The 21353-nt window shown below is 54.0% G+C and overlaps 1 protein-coding gene across 16 annotated transcripts in view; it reads right to left on the bottom strand.

The window, feature by feature from the left end:
• Positions 1–21353, bottom strand: part of SUN1 (Sad1 and UNC84 domain containing 1) — a 41815-nt gene that overhangs the window by 2037 nt on the left and 18425 nt on the right. For 7 of the 16 annotated variants that reach the window (XM_055410478.2, XM_055410480.2, XM_055410481.2 and 4 more), the window contains 19 exons: positions 20785–20969; positions 20412–20438; positions 20122–20304; positions 14731–14814; positions 14455–14565; positions 13492–13584; positions 13195–13293; positions 12586–12679; positions 11949–12007; positions 11666–11811; positions 10744–10920; positions 9993–10079; positions 8933–8976; positions 7481–7616; positions 5844–6098; positions 5240–5324; positions 2981–3096; positions 1722–1889; positions 170–1204 (listed from right to left, as the gene is read on the bottom strand). In XM_055410478.2, coding sequence (XP_055266453.2) covers positions 857–1204; positions 1722–1889; positions 2981–3096; positions 5240–5324; positions 5844–6098; positions 7481–7616; positions 8933–8976; positions 9993–10079; positions 10744–10920; positions 11666–11811; positions 11949–12007; positions 12586–12679; positions 13195–13293; positions 13492–13584; positions 14455–14565; positions 14731–14814; positions 20122–20304; positions 20412–20438; positions 20785–20969 — 2497 coding nt within the window. In that variant the 3' untranslated portion in view covers positions 170–856. Of the gene's footprint in view, positions 1–32; positions 126–169; positions 1205–1721; positions 1890–2980; positions 3098–5239; positions 5325–5843; positions 6099–7480; positions 7617–8932; positions 8977–9992; positions 10080–10743; positions 10921–11665; positions 11812–11948; positions 12008–12585; positions 12680–13194; positions 13294–13491; positions 13585–14454; positions 14566–14730; positions 14815–20121; positions 20305–20411; positions 20439–20784; positions 20970–21353 lie in introns of those variants that run through there. The other 9 variants (XM_055410477.2, XM_055410490.2, XM_088832820.1 and 6 more) reach the window with 9 other exon arrangements.

Raw genomic sequence — 21353 nt, 5'->3', positions numbered from 1 at the left:
CCCGGAATACGCACGAAGTGCAAGGACCTTACCGGGGCCACGAACATCTGGAGTGATTCCCCTTCCTGATCGTAGGTGAACTGTCCCAGGAGCTGCCCTTCTTCCTGATACTCGTTTTCTAACCCCTGAAACAGAACCATCTAGTCACTAAATAAAAGGAAAAGACAATGAGGTAATGGGGTGGGGTGGGGGGGAATTACGTTTCCATTAAAGCAGGGAGAAGGCCCTCCCAGGAAGGCCTGCTGTGCGCTGGGCATTTTGTTACAGGCTTCTCACAGACCGCAAAGCCTGTGAAGTAGGCATTATTTTCCCAGTATATAGACCAGGAAAACCGAGGCTGGCAGAGGGCGAGCTGACCAGGCAGCAGGCCACACGCAATGCCCGCAGGGCCCTCTGTTGCCCTCCACGCTCCACAGTGGAGCCCAGGGCACCTGAGGAGCAGGGGAAAGGAGAGCAGGCCAGCAGAGTGAGGGCGACTGTGCCAGAAAGAGGACGGTGGGTGCCAGGCTGAGGGACGGGAGTCAGCGTCTGTGGAGCCACTCTCTGTTTGGGAAGATGACGGTGGTGATGGCTTTCTACAGGGCAGACGTGCTTAATGCCCCTGAACTGCACACTCAGATGGTGAAGATGCTAAGTTTACGTGCTGTGTATTCTACCACAATAAAAAAGTAACCGGGAGGAAACAAGTGACCATTTAGATGTCTGTTTCATAAAAGGAAAAAGGACTTTCTAGGTGTAAAAATGGCATGGAAGAAACTACAGGTAATGAGCAGGTGTAACTAAATATGGAGTTGGACGGACAGTAGGAGGTACGTCTGTAACAGAATTGCTCATGACCAACATTTTTATATCAAAGCTAAAGTTTCATAAGGGAGCCAAGACCAGAGGTAAGTGAGCAACGGCAAGACGGGGCCCCACAAAGGCAGGAGACATGCACGTGAGATACACGGTCATCAAGAGGAAAGTAAGAACCGTCAGGGCGGTGGAGACTTAAAAAAGACAGCAAAGGAGCTACGAGACGAGGAATGCCTCTCATACTATCCCATGCGGCCCAATGAGTCAAAGGCCCCTCGTACCCCCGAAACATCACGCCGCCTGGGTGTCTTTCTGGGGAGTCACTGAGGAGGGAAGACAACTCTGGGGAAGCGGCCCAGTGCACAGGGGCAGGAGGTGATGCTCCAGTGCATCCAGGTGTCAGGTGCTGCTAAAACGTACACACGTATACAGTGATGTTCACTGCCACAGACAAATTCTTAGGATAAATTTGCTTTTTTAGGGTAGGAAGTGAAATTTTATGAATGGTGTTGCCTCAAACTGTGCATTTTTTTTTTTCCCTCCAAGCTACGCAGCTTGTGGGATCTTAGTTCCCAACTGGGGCCTGGGCCCGGCAGTGGAAGCACAGCCTACCCGCTGGACGGCAGGGCATTCCCTCAGCTGTGGTTGTTGTGGGAAAATGCCAGTGTTAATGGTGACTTCTGAGGTGCTCTTTTCCCAGCACCTCAGTGTGTTCTCACACCGCAGTCAGAACAGACTGCACAGCTGAGCGACGAGAGGCGAGCCCTCCCACAGCCTCCCTCCACGTCTCCTGGGCACTCAGAGGTCAGCGGGCAGAGGGGAGGACGCAAGGGGTGTGGCCGGGCGTGCACTCGCGGCCCAGCCCTCCCGGGGCTCATCTCTGGGAGGTCCCCCGGGGGCTGCGGCGGGGTCTCGCGTGCACTCACGTAAACCGCCCAGTCCTTGGGGGCGCTGGCGATGCTGCCCGTGGGCGACAGTGTCTTTGGTATGTGCTCCAGGGCGAAGGCAGTCGGGCGGATCATCATTGACAGCCTCACCACCAGGTAGCCCTGGGAGCCTCTGAACGCCCAGCAGTTCCCTGGGTAGACGTCAGGCTGGGGAAAGGCAAACACGAACACTTAATAGCTGAACAAGCTCCTAACCACTCGAAAAACAGGAGCAGTGAGAGAAGACTGGTTAATATGGAAGAAAATGAACCACAGAATTTTTGCTGGTAAAAACGATCATGTGTAAAATCAGAAATAGGAAGTGAGGAAAGGCATCTGTGACTTCCTCCCGCAGGGCCACGTGCGCAGTGCAAGGTGAGCGCCCGGTCCGGTGAGCCTGGGAGAGCGGGCGGCACACGGCGCTGCGAGCGCCTCGCATGCAGGGGGAGCCTCCCGTGCCCAGAGCAACAAGAAAACCACAGTTTAAGCGACACCTGTCACCACCTCTCACCTCTCAGACAGACAGTAATCCCCACCAGACTGTATATGCTGGGGGTGCACACCCCACACACCGAGCCCAGAGCAGCGGGACGCAGCCCCTGGCATCACGGAGCAGACCACGCACGCAGCCACCCTCCAGCTGAACGGGGAGCCCACGTTCTTGCCCTGTGTGTGGACACAGCCCCAGACGACAGAGGCAGAGCACTCCCCGTGAGACAGAGCTTGTACTGTGGCGGAGGACCCCACAGCCCTCGCCCGGGGCCTGCCGTCCAGAGGCCGGGAATACCTCCTGTCCACCCTGGCACCCCGTGTGCATCTCCGCCTCTCCAAGCGCAGCAGCCACCCACCCAGGGCCTGGGGCTCCAGGTCCCCAGCAGGGTCCTTCCCGCCTGCAGAGAGGCCAGGCTCCCCAGGGGCAAGCCAGGCTGTGCCCTCTCAGACAGGCCTGGGTCTGAGCCGTAGAGGACACCCCCGAGAGATGGTGAAGCACAGGACGGCACGGGCAGCCTCGCCTGCACCACGTCCAGAAACAAGCAGAGCCAGCAGAGGCGTCAGAAATCACCTGAGTGAGCAGGGATGGTGGTGCGTGAGGTGTGGGACTCTGCTCCTGGGTCTGGGGCTGCTGTGTGAGGAACGCCCTGGACTGCGGACTTGGGACTTGCACACCCCAGCCTGCACGTCTGTGGAAGCAGAACGCGCACACCCCCAAGCGGTCACAGCGGCGTGACTGCGCACGCGCGGCCCGGGCGCCTGCTCACCTGGATGGCCGCGCGGGGCGACTGGGAGAAGTACCAGAGCGGCACCCCGAACAGGCTGACGAGCGCAGTCTTCGTCTCGTACGTCTCGGAGCAGCGGGTACTCAAGACGCTCCCCCCTGCAGCAGGGCGGAGATGCGGCTCAGCATCTCATCCCACCGTCTCGGAAGCAGCATCACTCCCACCTTAGGGACCTGAGTGTAGTGTTCTAAACATTCTCATGTTTCCAGTCATGTAAATAATCTTACATTCATGTAAGCTCCAGTCTTCCTTTTTTAATGTTTATTTATGTGACTGATGGGCTCTAGTTGCAGCACTGGGGAGGTTCCTTCACGGACGCGCTTGGCCCCCTAGTTGTGGCGTGTAGGCTCCAGAGCACAGGCTTAGTAGCTGCAGTGCTCAGGCTTAGCTGCTCTGCAGCATGTGGGATCTTCCCAGACCAGGGATCAAACTGTGTCCCCTGCACTGCAAGGGGAATTTTTAACTACTGGACCACCAGGGAAGCCCCTCCATTCTTAACTTTACTTTTTCCAGATTCAGAGTCAACAGTTCACAAATGTTTTAGGGCACACAGTCCTAATGCCAACAAGACACTGGGTTCCCCGCCTGACACGATGGGGGCGGTGACTCTGAGTGAACTTTCGTTCTCATTTTAAAATAAAGAATAATGACTCTAACCAGGCATCAGCATTACCTGACGGGAGTTTTCAGATGGCCTACTTATTGCTGGGGTAATGGGAAGTGTCTGCTAACAGGACAGGATTTCTATTTGAAAATAAACAAAAATGTCCTGAAGTAGACAGTGGTGACTGTTGTAACATGAGAAGTATACTGACAGCCACCCAGCTGTACCCTTGGAAACGGTGACGTCTGTTCCATGCATCATATCTCAGTAATTATAATAAAAAGTGTTAAAATCCAATTTGCCTCTCAATAGGAAATGGGATAGGATGTTGGTGCCAAAGCAGGTCAAAACGAATTGGTGCAGCAAGAAACATCAACTAAAATAAACTAAAAAGAAAACAAGTACATGATTAATAAATCCAAGCAATCCTGAGCCGTCTGTCCGCTAGGAGCCAGCGGCGCCTCACCCGGCTGCACACCACCACCCCGGGGACACTGGCAGACACAGCCCCGGTCCCTCTCAGGGCTTCTCATCTCCTAATGGGAGAGGCGTGCATGGGACAGAATTTTAAACCAGAAAATAACGTGACTTCGATCTAGCTGATCAGCGGGTCCAAACTTCTGAATTCTTTTAAAAATATCTTATTCTCCATCTAAAAAGGTGTCTCTTTAAATACACTGAGTCAGTTTTTTCACTTAGGAAGAGCCAATAAATGCTTTGTTCAGTAACAGAACACTCAGTTCAGCCTTCTCGGGATGATGAGAATTCTGAATCAATGACATACCAACCCGTGAGGACTTCTAAGAAAACATGGCAACTACTGGTCTCATCGAACTGGTAAAACCATGTGATGTCTCTGAGTTGTGAAAGTTTCCTCAGAAACCACTGAATTTCAAAACACAAAACTAAAATCACTTAATATTCTAAAGCAGTCATTCTAAACAAAAGACGCACAGCGAGCAGCTGGGCGCCTCACCGCTTCCCAACGCTGGAAGAACCTGGCTGCCTCTGGCAGGAGCAGCGGCCCCAAGAGGGTGAGCGCAGGGAGGCCCGCGGCACCCCCGGCCACCCCTGCACCCCTCCTGCAGGTCTGCACACAGTCACTGACGTGCATCAAGAGCCCCCTTTCCTCCGAGAGACCCTAAATATTCAGAAAACCAGGATTTTCTCCGACGTGGCTGGTGTCAAATGCTCCCTGAACTGATGTGACGTCACTCCCGTTTTCACACGCGTCCCCACGTGTGATCCCGTGTGCTGTCCTGGAGGTCGCCGCCTCACTGAACCACAGGCTGGCTCTTCCAGCGCACCTGGCCCGGGGCCACGTTCATGCAGCACCTCCGACCGGCTGTCCTGAGAAGCCGGAACAATGCCCGTCCTTTCCACCCACCAGCTGTGGCTTCTGGCACGGTAACGGCCATTCTTCTGTCATCTGTCTCCCCCTGGAGGGGAGGTGCTTGGGGGCAAGGACTGTCCGATTCACTGTTGTGTCCCTGACGCCCCCAGCGGGCCCTGCACGTGGCTGATAGGGAGCATTACTGTCCTGAGATACAGTTTGAGAAATGCTCTACAGTCAGGGGACTTATATACTTTCTCCCACACCCCCACCCCTGCTCTTGGCTGAGGAGTCGGGCACTCACCCCCAGACTCCAGGGCGAAGTCCACCATGCCCGTCTTGTCCTGGGAGTACAGCTTCAGGGCGTTGTTCACAATGACCTGTGCTTGCTGGGCAGAGGCGGCGCCCACAGGAGCAAAGACAAGACTCGCGCGTTAGTGACAGAGACAGACTTTCAGTGAGCTCTACGTGAGCAACGCCAGACTTGAGTCCTGCTTGTGACTGCGGGGACCTTGGCGAGGGGGCCAAAGCCAGACACCCAGGCTCAGACACGGCACAGAAGGCTCAGAGCCAGAACCCCTGGTGCCGTAAAGAGTGGACAAGCAAGGGCTAGCATCAGAGACAGGAACTGGGACTGCACTATGGGAAGTTTCTGTGTCATTCCAGAAGGTACGTGGCCACCCAGGTAGACAGAAAAAGATTAATAACGTATAAAGTGTAATACTTCCAAGAAGTAGTCTGACAACAGGAAACCTACTTCCCCACACCCACTTGGAGCTACGCACTTTCTGCACCACTGTCACATCCGTGAGGGACCGTCCCCAGAGCAGGCCCTCGGCGTCTCCTGGCCTGATGCCCACACGGGCAGCTTCATCGTCGCGCGACTCAAACACTCCCCATCTACTTACCGCTTCCGTGAGTCCCGAAACGCCTGCTCCGCTCACGGCAGACACTACAGTTTCGGAGGTCGGCATCTGTCTTGTCACAGAAATGTGGTGCGTGATGTTCCTCAGGATCTGCAGCTCTAAATCTCGTAGCAAAACCTGCACGTCATCCTTGCTCACAAACTGAGCAGACAGCTTCCGGAGCAGCCAGTCGACAGAAGCATCGTGCTCATCTCCAGAGAATATGAGTCTGAGAGTCTCTCTGATTTGGACATCCACCTAGAAACATCATTGGTGAGTATCACGTGAACCTACTGTTCTAGATGAATCTTTTCAGCTCTTCACTCAATCTCCTTAGATACTCGGGAAGGACCACACAGCTGACCAAAACCCACAACAGACATGCGACACAGTTGCTCCCTTTCATACGAGACTTAAGGATCCTCCAAAGATGCTGGAACACATTCAAGGGGCAGAGACAGAGGAGAGCACGTCTGGGTGCCCTGGGTGCCCAGAGGGGCCTGGAGGGGGCCCCGCCCCAGGCGAGGTGCAGAGACGATGGCCCTCGTCTGCAAATTCAGTCTGAGAATTTAACAGTCCCATACGCAAGTGCAGATGTGACTTTACGCAGGGAGGAAGCATCCTGGTGCAGTGATTCTACAGATACCACAGCGTGCACACACTCCTCTTAGGCTCCACAGAGAACGAGCTCGGGGCAGAAGCACCCAGGAAAGCGCAGCTCCTGTGACGCTGCCAGTCAGCGACCTCCCCATCTGCGCACTCTGGAATGTTCTACCACACGTGTCAGCCACCGCCCCACCTCGGGCCACCTCAGCAGTAACGTGTGGGCTCTTTCACCTCTGCACCCAGGTCCCAAGAGTGGGGCTGCTTGTCTCCAAGACAAAGTCTCTGTGACCCACGACCGTCTCAAGGCCTTCCCCTACGAGGCTGCAGGCCCGTCCCCCAGGTCCCCTGCAGAGATCGTCACCAACCCACCAACCTGAGGACCGAGGAGCATGTGTTCACGCAACCTGCAAACCCACTCAGGGAGACGGGTCACCTGCCAGGCTGGGCTGAGTCTAGCAACTGACTAAACTAAAAATACACAGCTTCAGGGTTTTAACAGTCCTATTTTAACGCAGCCATTGTGTGTTGTGAAACAGCACAATGTCACATTTACAGTTGTTTACGTATTTATCGGTGGTTATCAGCCTCGGGGCTCCTGGTACCACAGACCGACCCATCCCTGCCTGCCCGCCCAGCTCAGCAGAGCCTGCGCCTCTGCAGCATCTGTGCTCTCACCACCCGCAGCTCTAAGCATCGGGGCTTCTGCTTCTGCGTGAGGATGGGCAGCCCTGACGCGACATCCTGACGCATGGATGTGAGGCATGTACGTCTGCTCTGGAGACAGACAAACTGCCCGCCCCCCCCGCCATACAGGCGCGCCCCCGGAGGGAAAGATAGGCCTGGCACTCACACCTCATGTCACTAGAATGGTGGGAATTCGAGGGGAGCTGAATTTTTAATTATTTCATTTAAAATGTTCAAAACACTTCAAACATAGTAAAATAAAATTTTTAAAGAAAGTAGAAATTAAAAAAACTTAAGGCACCCATTCAGTGTCTTTATTTTCCATGACAAACATAAAAACAGGCCCTTACCTTTTCATGGATGGCCTCCACCTTCTCACAGCTGGCTTGCCCACGCTGCCAGCTGGACAAGTCTGCTTTCAGGTGCCCCAGCTCCTGCTCCAGATGCCCAACCAGGGCAAGCAGGCGCTGCTCCTCGCCAGCCCCGCTGCAGGGGAAGGACAACAGCGCCATCAGGGGAGAGGCCCCGTTACAGGCAGGGTGGCTGGCAAACCCCCCTCCCCCCCAGCACACGCAAGGTTCAGGTCAAGGGCCCAGAGACTGTTCCCACCTCAACGTCGGCACACGCACCACACACACCTGCCCAGGTGGGGCTGGACCCGCTGTCAGCAGTGTTTATGCCTCCATTGGGGGGGCACCTCCTATACGCCATTTAATATGTAGAACCTACCCCTATCATTAAAATTCTGAAAGACTTCATAAACTCATAAATGGGGCTATGTTTATTGGTAATCACCATAAAGTCAAGTATGAATTTTTCATGCTACTGGAAGAGAAAACTAAACTAAAAACCTGGCTTTGGGGTTTTAACAATCCTATTTTAATGCTGCCTTTCTATGTTACGAAATGGTAGTTGTTACATTTATCACTGTTTATAGGCAGGTACAACTGTGTGGAGATACCAACAGTTCAAATCTCACAAGAGTGCCCTTGGGGATGAACACTGCAGGGTCTGCACGGTCTGTCAGAGGGGCTTTGACACATAAAGGCCCTGAAGGAGTTAAAAGTTCTGCCACTCACACCGTCCTGAGGCCTAAAACCACGACACAGGACCCACAGACACACTGAGGCCAGAGACAGAAGACTGGAGGTTAGAGCTCCCACCTGCTCACGTCCAAGTGAGTTACTGGAGTAACAGAAAGGCAACAAAGGCGGGGAGAGCCAGGGTGACAAAACCAAGTGTGTGAAAAAGACAAGCAGCTCTGAGGCCCACAGGCAAGGGAAGCGCCACATGGTTTAGGGCGTTGGGAAAACGTGCGGAGGAGAAGCAAGCAGGGTGTGAGGACCAAACACAGCACCCTCGGACTGCCGAGAGGCCAGGGCTCAGAGGAGGCCAGCCGTGCTGCAGCCACGCCGGCTCAGAAGGCAGGTCTCCTCGAGAGGCTGCCGAGCAGGGCCCAGGGCCGCACTGCCGTGCCCTGGGGTGAGCAGAAGCCCCAGCAGGAGGCCCACCGCACCGAGCTGTGAGCCCATGGCTGCTCCTTACCCTGGGGTGGCCCTCCAAGATGCGTCCAGGGAGGGAAGCTCCCCAGAGCACACAGGGCCCCGCGTCTTTGGTGCTGTGTGGAGGTGGATGGCAACAAGCCTCCCCCAGCCTCCTCCATCCTCAGGTGCCCTGAGAGCCTCCCAGGAAGACAGCGGCTGCAGCTGACATAGCCCCGCCACTCCCATGCTGAGACGGTGCGGCCCATGGGACACCGAGGAGCCCAGAAGGTGGGAGAGGAATTACGTGAAACGTCCTACCTGACTGTTCTTAGCCTGGCCTGCTCTAGCTCCTTCTGGATGGCCTAAAATGATTGAGAAACAGTGTTTAAATACATAAGTTATGCACCAACTTTTCAGGAAGTCACATACATGACTACAAACATGTAGATAGGAACAGAAACACATTTATCTGGGATTCTTCCCCTTAATTTAAAGCCCAGTCCTGGCTGCTGGCAGGCAGGTAAGGGATGTTTACTTTACTTTTCACAACAGACTTTAAAAGACACATGGTGTCCATTCAGAGGGGCACACAGTTCACCTGGGAGCAGCTTGACAGATTTTCAAACTAAGTAGCTACCGTAACCAGTACCCAGGCCATGAAGCCAGACTCCGCCAGCCCCAGCAAGTGTTTTAAACGTGGCAGGGTACGGAGCAGCAGGTGGCAGATTTACAAACGAAGCCGTGCCTCATTAACACGGTTTGTTCACAGGTCATAACTGGACCGAGGCCCCGCTCCATGGCGGCAGCGACACGAGCATGGGACAGCCATGGGCTCTGCCGCGGGGGCCACGGAAACTTCCCATCGATGAACAAAGTAAACTGCCCGCAGACGCAGTCTGCAGTCAGCCCCACCCCGAGGGCTACGGTCTCTCCTGAAGCAGCAGCTCCACTCCCCCTCAGCTCCCCCAGGCCTCCTCTCTCTGCCTCCTCGACACCTGACAAGACCAGACTTTCCCCCAGAAAATCCCTCTGTAGAAGGGTCAGGGTGCTGCTCCTCTCCCTGTCCACAGACACTTGCAGAGGTGGGAGACAGCGAGGAGAGCCTTCCCTACCCCACACCTGGCTCAGACCCTTCCCCTCGAAAAGAGAGCTGGGAGCCCGTGAGTTGGACACACGTGGGGAGCACTAAAGCAACACCGGAACCACCCAGGGAAAAAGGGCAGTCAGAAATACTGCTTTTTAGTCTCATAAAGGATGGCAGCAAACGCCCAGGGCAGCCCCTGCAGAGGCTGGGGACACGAATGCAGCGACACTGCTGACTTTTGTCAAGGGAACCGCGCTGCTGGGGCTGAAAGTAAAAGGTCAAGTGCATAAGTACCTCAGATCTTTCTGTCAGTTGTCCAAGTACATCTTCCAGGCTGGAGATGCGCAATTCATGCTCTTGGTGAAGCGTCACATGGTCGGTCTTGGAAGGGAAAATGTACGAAAAATAGCAGAGAAAATTAGGCCGCAAATAAGCCCAAACCTGTCCTCCACAGCACAGCCCGCCACAGCACCCTGCAGGGAGGATGTCTTCTCTGGGTCTAAGTTCAGACATCTGAAACCTGCCCTACGGTGGTTTTGAGGAAAACGGACTGACAGTCCTTTCTTTGAGAATCAAACAGATGAGACGTGAAACATATATATATATAAAAGCTCATGGTTCCATAAGGACTAGTAGCTGCTCTTAACTATTTCAAGATATTGAGATATTTTAAATAACAGGTTTGAGCAAATTTTCAGTTCAGTGATAGTGAAATTTCATGCAACTGTGTTCAATCTACTCATGAAATAAAATGCAAGCCAGGGACAACCATGTGTCCAGCTGCAGCCTGCCCGCCCTCCTGGGCGACACCCACAGGCCTCTCTGCCTGCCCCACCCTGTCCTCAGACAGGGCTTCTCCTCGGGAGTGGCTGGAGAACCATAGCGCCGGCCACTGCAGGCCAAGGACCCACTGCCCTCCCTGTAGCGCCCACCGCAGGGCCATCCTGCTCGCTGTGCCTGAGAACTCCCTGGTGTCACTGTGGAGCCCGGGAGCCCACCAGCACCAGTCCCCTTGAGACGCTGCCCCCCGCCCCAGACTCCTCACCGGGGGTGACGCCCCCTCACTGCTGCCGTCCGCCCGATCCACCCGAGCCTGCAGCTTCTGGAGCAAAGCCGCCAGCTGTCCAAGCTTCTCATCATGCCTGTGACACTGTCCCGACAACGTGGCCACCTGCCTTTCCACCTCACTCATCCGATGCCAGTGGAAGGCCTCGTCGCCAACCTGGAGAGTAAGAGGTTCCAGAGGGGACAAAAAGACAGGACGAGCGCAGACAACAAAGCAGAGCACTACAGGAACATGTCGACTGCGACCCACACAGCCCAAAGGGGAAGACAGAAAAGCGTCCTCTTCAGTGGGTCCCTTTACACGGCAGCCGGTGGGGGTTTCTACTTTCTGCTTCATGCTTCCTACGTTTCCCAAAGTGAGGAAAACTCTTTGTTTTTAAGTGAAAACGAACTGAATGAAGAGATGGACTGAAATAGAGAACCTCACTGAGCTGCACAGGCGCTGCATCTGCATAGGCGAAGGTCTGGCCACGCCCCTTGCGAGCTGCAGGGGGGCGCGTGGGCCTCTGCGTCTGTGTCACACTCGGGTAACTCTCCAAATATTTCAAATGCTCCACCGGCAAAAACATCATACGATTCATTAAAGGCTTAGACGATGGTTAGCACTCGTTAACAGTGAAGTATTTTCAATCAAGGTCTGTACATTTTTTCAGACATAATGCTATTATACACTTAAAAGTACCATAAGATAAACGTAACTCTCGTATGCACCAGGAAACCAAAAAATCTGTGTGATACTGGCACTAACACAGCTCTTGAGGTGTGCCTGTATGCACTGCTCGAGCTGTCTCAGAACAGGGAAGGAGCCCAGCTGAACTGCCCTGTCGTTTACAGGCAATGCAGAAACTCGCCTGGGAGAACAGATTGGCACCGCCAGGGAAGCGGGCCTCCTGACCGATTACCTGCAGAGGCTGGCTGGCGTGGGAGGCAGCGGGGGTGAGCGCGGCCGCGGGGTCGTCCACTCTCTGCTCTCTGAGGCTGTGCGTCCAGTTTAACACAGGTAGGAGTGAAAAGACGTCACCCTGGCCCCATAACGAAACACCTGCGCCTCAAGGCAGAGAAAAAGCACCCGTACACACGTGTGCACACACTGTTCTTCAAATGACAGATATTTAAATGCTCTTCACGTACATATGCATATGGACATACTAGTCGTGTAAGGTAACAAAGTAAAACTGTACTTACCTAGTAAAAGTAATAGTGGAATGAGCAAGATTAAAAACTTGCAAATATTTCGAAGGCACCTAGGAATGAAAAGACATAACTTGGGAAAAGCGAAAAGCAGGGCTCACCATCCTATCTGACCTTGCTAGGTAATTTTATACAAAACACAACCCCCGCCCTCATTTTAAACGGGAACTCCACAGGCCAAGAAATGCAGCTAGCTTTACGCACAAGGTCAGTAGGTACCTACAAGAGAACCTGCCCATGCAGGGCTGTTCTCAGGGCCCACGAGAACAAGACAATAGGTCTTCAACTGTCGACACGCTGGGCTGGGTGCACAGGACGGCACTCAGGGACTGCAGGCACTGACCCACGGAGGCACCCTGGTGCCAGGGCAAGTGCACCGGAGAGGGAGCCAGGGGCCCAGGCCGAGTCCTGAGCACTCCCAGCTGTGCGATCTGGGGCGCGCTGCCTAACCTCTGCACCAGTTTGTTTGATGACACCTGCCTTTCCCTTTGCACAGAAGCGGTTTGAAAAATTATGTAAGAATATGAAAGCACTTTACAAAACATAAAATAGTTAAATCAAATGAGATCATGGAATCAGCACAAAATCAGCTCTTTAAAACACCCAGCTGACACGGTATCAGCTTCCTTACCTTGTAAGAAGAAACACATTCAGCCAAGAGATCAAAGTAACAAACTGGTACCATCCAATCCCAAGCCACCAGAACACTTCAGACGCTGCCTTCCCTAGAAGAGACAACAACAAAGGTCCTGTGGAGATGTTTTTAGGAAGAGCAAATCCCTAATGGACCGGTTTTATGAAGACAGGCCAGAAGCACAGGAAATGTGTCAACAGACACTTGACAGCGTCTCGAGAGGGAGGCAGGGAGGAAGTATGCAGGACGATGCTCCGTCATCACAGCAGGTGCGCCTGGAGCTCACACAGGAGCAGAAACAAGCCACAGAGCGCACGCCACACACAAGACACAGAGGGAAACACCACGCCCGTGCACTCCCAAGCACAGTGGAGTCAGGCGGCCAGACCTACACAGACCCCTCACACCGAGAAACAGAGAGCACCATGCAGCCAGAAGCGCAGGGCGCGACTGAGACCGCTTCTAGTAAGGGCAGAGCACGCCACACAGGGGCTAAAGGCACGGACAGCGAAAATGGAATGTTTACTTGGTGAGGTAAACAGTTTACTGCAGGTGCTTAGCCGCCAAAAGCCAAGGAGCGCTAACACACAAGGCCAAAGTATGCACCTGGGGCGGCCGCGGCCAAGCAGAACACCGACAGCAGCGTCCGGGACACACGCCATCCTGCGGCTCTGGCCCTGCGCAGTGCCTGCCCTGAGAGCTGACCTGTGCCGAAGAGGACGTGGCAGGAGGGGCGCCTTCAGACACCAGCCCCGGGCCCGGGGCAGCGCCCATGCGCTCCACACCCGCACGCCAGAGCCCACAGCCTCCCCTTGGAACAGCCACTGGCTAGTTTACATCCAAGCACGATGCTGACACTAACTTATGAGGACCCTGCTCTGGGTTGCACCAGTTTTCACTCACTTCTGCCCACAGACACGTAGGATGTAAAACGCAGGGGTTTCTCATAAACCCGCGGGGGCTTGTCGGCAGCTGCTCTGCACACGTGTGCAGCGGCTGTGGGCAGAACATGTACCAGAAAGACGCTGCAATCACGTAAAGGAAGTAAATGCCATGCGCGCCAGCAGTTAACAGGCTCTGGGTGAGACAATGGTCACTCAGACACCAGAATGAAAATCTTCCGGTGAAAGATTTTCACTGGTGAAAAATATCTTGGAATCACAGCCAGCAGCCCCACTGGGTGACAGAATAAAACACAACAAACTTTATGCCAAATGTCACACCTTATATGAGGCAGAAAACTGCTTGTGAAATCAACTGTTCTCATTTTTTAAGAGTAACCACTGAAAGTTAAACACTCACACAGCATTTGTGTGTTGACTCCCCAAACTGTTGAGTAATTCCAACTCAGCTGATGTGTAGACACATGGTATCAGAGGCTTACCTTTTTTTTAAAAAATCTATAGCTTTATGTTTATTAATTAACAATGAGAGACAAAAATTTTTGAAGTTCAGCTTTTTAAAAAGACTAAATAAAAAGGCGCCCCTCTGCCAAGAGGCTGGCAGGCACGAGCTGGAAGCACGGCCATCTCTGCCACGCGCAGGCCGCACAGGCACAGGCTGCAGAAGCTCTGGCCCAGCCCCAAGTCCCGGACGACAGCGCTCCCTCAGGGGTGGCCTCTTCTCAGCCGCTCAGTTCACCTGGAATGTGCTCCTCTGCACACGCTTCATTTATACTAGATACACTTGCAGAGAAGCTTTTCAAGAATGATAGCCTCCATATTTTAAACCAAAGTTACCACTTTCCTGTCAGTTTGACAAAGCCCTTGAATTTCAAGCACAAAGAAACAATACATAAGGAGCATTTGTGACACTGATTTATGACAGAAACATGTCAGAACTAACAAGACAGAAGCACCAGACAACCTGCGTGGGACCAGGCGAGCCCCAGGGTCCCTGCCAGCCCTCCTGGCCGCGAGCGCTGCGAGTGGGTGCTGACGTGCATTTCCAGGCGCTTCCTCCCCTTACAGTCGTCGCCTGCAGGGGTGGGACAAGCAGTTAATCGGACGATAGATATACACACCCTGTCAACCTCAATGGTGTACAGCAATGGCAGTCTGAAACAATCAGGAAACTCAATTCACGCAAACTCCCAGCCAGCGGTGCTTAGGGCCGCAGGCCCACGCGGCCTGCCATACTTACACAGCGACGCCCCATCTGCATGGAGGTGGCCATCCTCAGCGAGGGGCGCTCTTGCGTCCGTCCTCCCACAGTGACTGGGATGAGCTGCAACACAGGCAACAGGGGCTGAGCCGGACGAGGCTCTGCAGGCACCGAGGGGCGGGGGCCGCCTGCCCGGACACGCCCGCACCACACAAGGTGGGCCTGCGCCAGCCACTTTTGAAACATCATTCTAAATGCCATTCAAATAACATTTTTTACTTTAAAAAGGTCATAAGAATAAAAAGATGAGAGTATTAACTTTCATTTACTATTTAAATGCTGATCGACGTCCAGAACTGCAGAGAGAGAGACGCCGCACAGGTCAAGGGGAGGGCGTGAGCAAAGCGGCGCATGGGGAGGGGTGCCTTTCTCCACCTTGAAAGCACTTGATTTGGTGGAAAAAGGAGGAAGAAATTATTTAAATACCTTCTGATTCATGGCTTTCTGACTCACAGCTTTTTGATTCACAACTTTTCAATCTCTAATTTTCTGATGCATAATTGAGCTTCATTAAAACTACTTGGAAAAGCTGCACCAAGAATGAGGCACAGGACACTGAGGTGAGCGCGGCCAGCGGCCAGATGCCATCCCCACGGCGGGCGGCGCGGCCTGCTGAGAGGCTGTGAGCAGTCACTCTTCCGGCAGGGCAGGGTGATGTACTTCAGCTAAGGCGGGACCCACCTTTTTTCTGGCCGTGCCATGCAGCTTGTGGGATCTTAGTTCCCCAACCAGGAACTCAACCTGGGCAGTGAAAACTCAGTCTTAACCGGTGGACAGCCAGGGCATTCCCTGGAACCCGCTTTTAAGTGGGCTCCTGCTCGGCAGAGCCACAAACCAGCCGTCCCCGAGGGTGCTGGCAGCGCCGTGCGTGTCTCTCCACACTGGCTGCGGTGAACACAGGCGCGACACCTCACAGCACCACCGCCTTCAGGAACCGGCAAACGGCCTCTGCCCCGACCCCTGGCCCAGCAAGCTCACCGTGCTCCCAGCCACAAGAAGCCCCTCAGAGAGGAGCAGCCCCCTCACAGGCGCTCTGACAGCTTGTGCAGCAGGGGACAGAGACCCCGACACGGACACTGAGGCTCCGTTAACTACAGGTACCTGATCAAGGGTGCCTGCCCGTCCGTGGCTCCCTTTCCACAGCACCTAGCACGTCAGGACAGACACTGCAACCCCTGTAACCTAAAACATGCAGGGCGGTGTCTACAAGTCACAGTGGCTAGAAATTTCTATCACTAGAAAAGAGTTTCTTCACGGAGTGGCAGCTGAAGAACGAGGCTCGTCCCTGCCCTATGAAAACCACAGGGCAGCCTGGAGATGGGCCCGCTGGAAGCAGGGAGATGCGGCCCCATCCATTCACCGCCACTCAGCTCCGTGAGGTCCGGGCACACGCGCGAAGCCACGGGGACTGGAGGGATCTGAGCGCGAGTGATTTAGAAGAGATGAGGTCAGAGCTCCAAGCCTCTCCCCAGATGGCCTGAGTAGAGCAGTAGGCTACTTGTGAAATGGAGATCTGAACCAAAAAAAGCCTGGGACCAGAAACCCCCGTCAGGTCAGCTTTGTGTTCCTCCACTCACATTCCTCTGTGTTTGACACGCAGTGTAAACTTCATACAGAGATTGGTAAAAATAGGAAAAAAGTTAATGAGCAGGTTAATCCATGGCCTGTTTCACTGACAATCAAAAATACCAAAATCCATTTTTCATTCATCAATTGGCAACATTTAAAAGAACAAAAATACAAGACTCCTACTTAGTGAGAGAACATGAATGGGACCCTCAGCTGGCCACGCGGGAGAGTGGCCCTGGTCAGTCTGCTGGGAGGTCAATGGGAACAATCTATCTAAACTGACACTACACATAACCTGCTTTAGGCGGCGATGATAATGATTCAGAAGCTGCGAGCTGCAACAGTTTTTAAGTATATTTAACTGCTGACTGTGGTTTCTGCAGAGGACAGGCTCAGTCAGAGCTGCTCCTCCTCAAAGCCGGCCAGCAGCACCTCAGCTGCTCTGCAGAGGCCGAGCCACGCCATCCACTTCAACCTCAGCTGCTTGGGGTCACAGCCCTCTGACCCTGAAGTCTCCTGCCCCTCTCCCAGAAGCACAGCCATTCTGTCCTTCGTTCTCTGAAGACTAGGCCTGGTTCAAGAAACGAAGTTCTGCTCAAAGCAACAGAGACAACTGATCAATCTTCAAAGGACTGACTGTCCATCCACCCTTCTTTCCTCGGTTTGCACCTGCTACTGGGGGACAGACGTGTCGCCTCAGGCAAGAGAGAGAACACAGAAGCCTGTGTTTTCAGATTTCAGCTCCCTGAGTCCTCCTGTGGGGTCAGCCCGGGGGCCAGGTAGGCCCGAGGGGCAGTGGGCACAGAGAAGCGAGTCCTGGCAGAGCCGATCTCCACATCTCCAACACCACAGGCTTCTCACGCAGACACCGATCCTCATGGCAGAACTGAATCTGCTCATGTGCGTGAGTCTTAGCATCCTGATCTGTTGAACACCGTTTAATGTCCAAGGAAAGCATGTACAAGGCTTTTAAGGCCTTTTTGATGTAGCCCAGAAAAATCACATTTTTTTCTACAGTGCACTTAGCCTAAATCAGAAGGTTTCAGACTCAGAAACTGCATGGCTCAAGCAGGACGTGTGGCATGTAACACAGCTGTGCTGCTTCGGGCCTGGCTACCCTGAAGACTTGTGCACGAACTCACACACACCCGAAGAAAACACAGTTTGTAGACGTGTACAAACAGCAAAGCCTGAATGTGCACCTCCACACCAACTAAACAAAGTTTGATACAACCACAAATGCAACATTAGGCATCAAAAAGAATCTAAGTTCATGGCAATTACCATTTAAAATGAAACAACTTGCAAAAGCACCTACTGGGAGCTAAAACAAAAACATACTCCAAGTTTCTGTAGGAACCTGAAAGCAAAGTTTAGGTGGTTTGTTACACAACACTGAAATGATGCTCTAGACGGTCGAGTTCATGTCATGTGACTTTCACCTCCTTAATCCATAATGAAGAGGGTGAGGTCAAAGTCCCTCCAGAAGGGACGCCAGACAGGGACTGGGGAGGAACAAGGAGGGGACTGAATTTATCTGTGCTACTTAAAGATTTTGCAATGAGAATGTAAGAAAAAAGAAACCGTGGGGGTGGGGCTAACTTATGACTATTACGCATATTTTGAGTAAATGTGCTCATATAACAGATTCCACACAGTGTGACCTAAACCACACAACACAGAGAAGAGCCTCTGGGTACAAGTTATTCTAATTTTCTTCCTTGCACACCTCTGAGGTTTTCAAAAGTTCTTTGATAAATGTTTCACTCAAATAATTAGGAACACATTTTTTTCAAAGGTAGTAAGTTGGCACTGGCTCTGCAGACCACTGCTATGACCTAAAACAAGGAGCACAGTAAGAACAGAAGCCCAAAGGACCCGTAACTGGTTTTCTCCCCAAAGGCACTCAAGACCGACTTAAGCAGGAAGTGGGGTGAGTATCCAGAAGCTCCCTCTGCAGACCCCACCGACGGTGCAGTGGGGCTCAGGCCACCATCCCCAGCTGTCAGGACGAGTGGCTGGCTGCCAGCGACAAAGACGCAGCCAGGGGCAAGCAGCAGACATGACCACAGACAGGCGACGCCGAGGGCAGCGTGTGGGGTGTGCTTTCACCCTGAGGAGGGCGCTGCACTCCAGGCAGCAACAGCAAGCTTCAAACGCAGCCTCAATGCCCGACGTGCGGCGCGTCAAGTGCAGGGCCTGGGCCGCAGCCCCCAGGAGAGCGCCCAGAGGACCAGCAGCCTCAATGCCCGACGTGCGGCGCGTCAAGTGCAGGGCCTGGGCCGCAGCCCCCAGGAGAGCGCCCAGAGGACCAGCAGCCTCAATGCCCGACGTGCGGCGCGTCAAGTGCAGGGCCTGGGCCCCAGCCCCAAGAGAGCGCCCAGAGGACCAGCAGCCTCAGTGCCCGACGTGCGGCACGTCAAGTGCAGGGCCTGGGCCCCAGCCCCAAGAGAGCGCCCAGAGGACCAGCAGCCTCAGTGCCTGACGTGCGGCACGTCAAGTGCAGGGCCTGGGCCCCAGCCCCAGGAGAGCGCCCAGAGGACCAGCAGCCTCAGTGCCCAACATGCGGCACGTCAAGTGCAGGGCCTGGGCCGCAGCCCCAGGAGAGCGCCCAGAGGACCAGCAGCTCGGGGGCCAGGTCCACGTCACTCACCGGCAAGCGTCTGAAGCTGGCTGGACCTGTTTCCTGGTCTGTACGACGGGGGTGACGATGCTAAGAGCGACCACGACAAGGGGGCCAGCCATCCCGGGGGGCTGCTCTGAGGGCCGGGGAGGTCACGGTGCAGAGCCCTGGGCAGCATGAGCGCGCGGGACGACCCCAGGACCAATTCCCTGCCCTTCCCCTCGCTGCGTCCCCGCTGTTCTGCCCTGAGGACGGCAAGAACACAGCAACTGGCACCACAGAGCACCCAGCCACGGGACAAGGTGCGGAGATGGAGCTGAGAGCCAGCCTGGGGCTGTCCTCCTTCACGGCGAGACCAGCAGAGGGACACCGCCCGCCACCTGCACTGTCCCCTCCCGACCCTGTCCGCCTGCACGGCATGTCCCCCGGCCCCGCCAAGCAGACCAGCGCTCAGACCACATAGACGCGGGACCAAGGGCTTGGAAACAAGAAAACGTATGTTTCAAGTCAAGCGCTCCCAGCCTCCCACACCTGAAGGCAAAGAGCAATCGCAGTGGCCGTGAAGCCACTGGAGGGGCACCTCCGCCAGGTGGCCCCCGGAAGAGCCTCTGTAGCTGCCCGGCAGAGGCTGACTCTCTGGCCAGGGATCGATCAGAACTGATCAAGTAGGCACACGGAGGCCCAAGGCCTCCCTGCCAGCCAGCGGATGCCCCACGAGACCCCCCGCTGTGCCAAAAAAGGCTGCTGTGCCACGTGCCACCCAGCACTCCCGTGCTCCAGGGGGCTGTCTCCGCAGTCAGGATGGTGACCCAGAGAGATAGAGACAGCCCACGGCCCACTGCCTCCTGAGGCACCTGGAGCCTGTGGCCCTTAGGAAGGAAGGGTGCGCATAGCCCTGTGGTCCATTCGGAAGAGGGTTTCTCCTGCTTACTCTGAAGTTCAAACAGACACTCTCAAACACTCCAAGGTACAAGACCCACCACATCAAACACAGGCTGGGAGAGGAGGAGGAACAGAGCTCATTTTTGGTGCATCTCTTAAAGGATAACTTTGAGTTCAAGTCTATGGTAACATAGCGCAGACCGCGAGGCCTTAAGACAAGGCTGACAAGAAGAAAATGAAATAGCTAGTATTTCGACATGAACTCTTTTCCTCACTTTTAAAAGAGCAAGACTTACGTTTCTGATTCCTGTCCCGGGAGTAGATCCTGGAGGCCAGGCCATGGGCTGCAGAGCAGGCGGTGAGCGCGCCCTTGCGCTCGGAGAGGAGGCTGCAGTCGCTGCAGGTGTAGCCGTTGCTCCTGGCCGCCTCTGCGGCCCCCGCGGGCACCTCGCCGTTTCCCTGAATGGCTTTATTCCCACCTGGAGTTTGCAAAAAAGAGATGGGACCTGCTTGTTACAATCTGAAGACACCTAACTAAAATCTCCATCTTGAGAAATGTGGGGGAGAAAAGGAGGAAAATAATTACCTTTAAGATCGCCATCATCGTCAAGACCTAAAAAACACACATTTTTTTTTGCTGTTTAGGTAAAATGATCAAAACAGGACAAAATGCACACAAGCAAAAGTAAAGGTTACAATGGTCCATAAATGAGTATTATGGCCCTGGTCAAGACTGACTTCCTATAAGGCCTACAATTAATGGAGATTCCTTATGCCACCTTCCGCAGCAGGACACACGCTTGGCCATGGGAGGTGGTTTCCTGGCATTTCCAATCTGATTCAGAGGAAGGCCTCAAATGTTCACTGGGCTCCCCCAACCAGGAAGGGGCAAAATGACAAACCGGCCACAACACCCCTTCTACTCAGGACAACCGGAGACACCACCAGAGACAACTCACCCCAGAAGTGGTCCACTTTGGTCTGCTCACGGATCAGAGACTCATCCAGCACAGGAGGCCGCAGACAGGCCGCAGCCTGCACGGTGCCCGAGCCACTGTGGCTGACAGCTGAGGACAGGACCTTCCTCGAGCTGTGGTGGATACTAAATGCTGACTTGTGTGCGCTGCTGCGCTGTTTGGTTAGTCTAAAAAGAAAACAGTGAGGAATAGGTCTACAAACTCTGTCTAGTAAATAGAAATGATTGCGTTTTACCAACACAAAATCTTTGCCTGACAATGAATAATGTTGTTAAAGTAACATTCTCTTACATCCTTCCTGCTGTAATAAGACACCTATTAATCTAAAAAAGGAACTGCTAAGCTGGGCTCCAAGAACTCCCTTAAAAATCGTATGCACAGGTAGTTTTCGGATTACTTGGGGGCCCATGACCCCTCATAGCTCAGGTGGTAAAAAATCTTCCTGCAACAGGTGACCCCAGTTTGATTCCTGGGTCTGGAAGATCCCCTGGAGGAGGGAAAGGCTACCCACTCCAGTATTCTTGGGCTTCCCTTGTGGTTCTACTGGTAAA

The sequence above is a fragment of the Moschus berezovskii genome, chromosome 27 (assembly GCF_049115385.1).
Source record: "Moschus berezovskii isolate FMDL1 chromosome 27, NW_MosBer_1.0, whole genome shotgun sequence".
Lineage (NCBI taxonomy): Eukaryota > Metazoa > Chordata > Mammalia > Artiodactyla > Moschidae > Moschus > Moschus berezovskii.
Note: the sequence above shows the minus strand (reverse complement) of the source record. Positions and strands in the feature narration are given on the sequence as shown.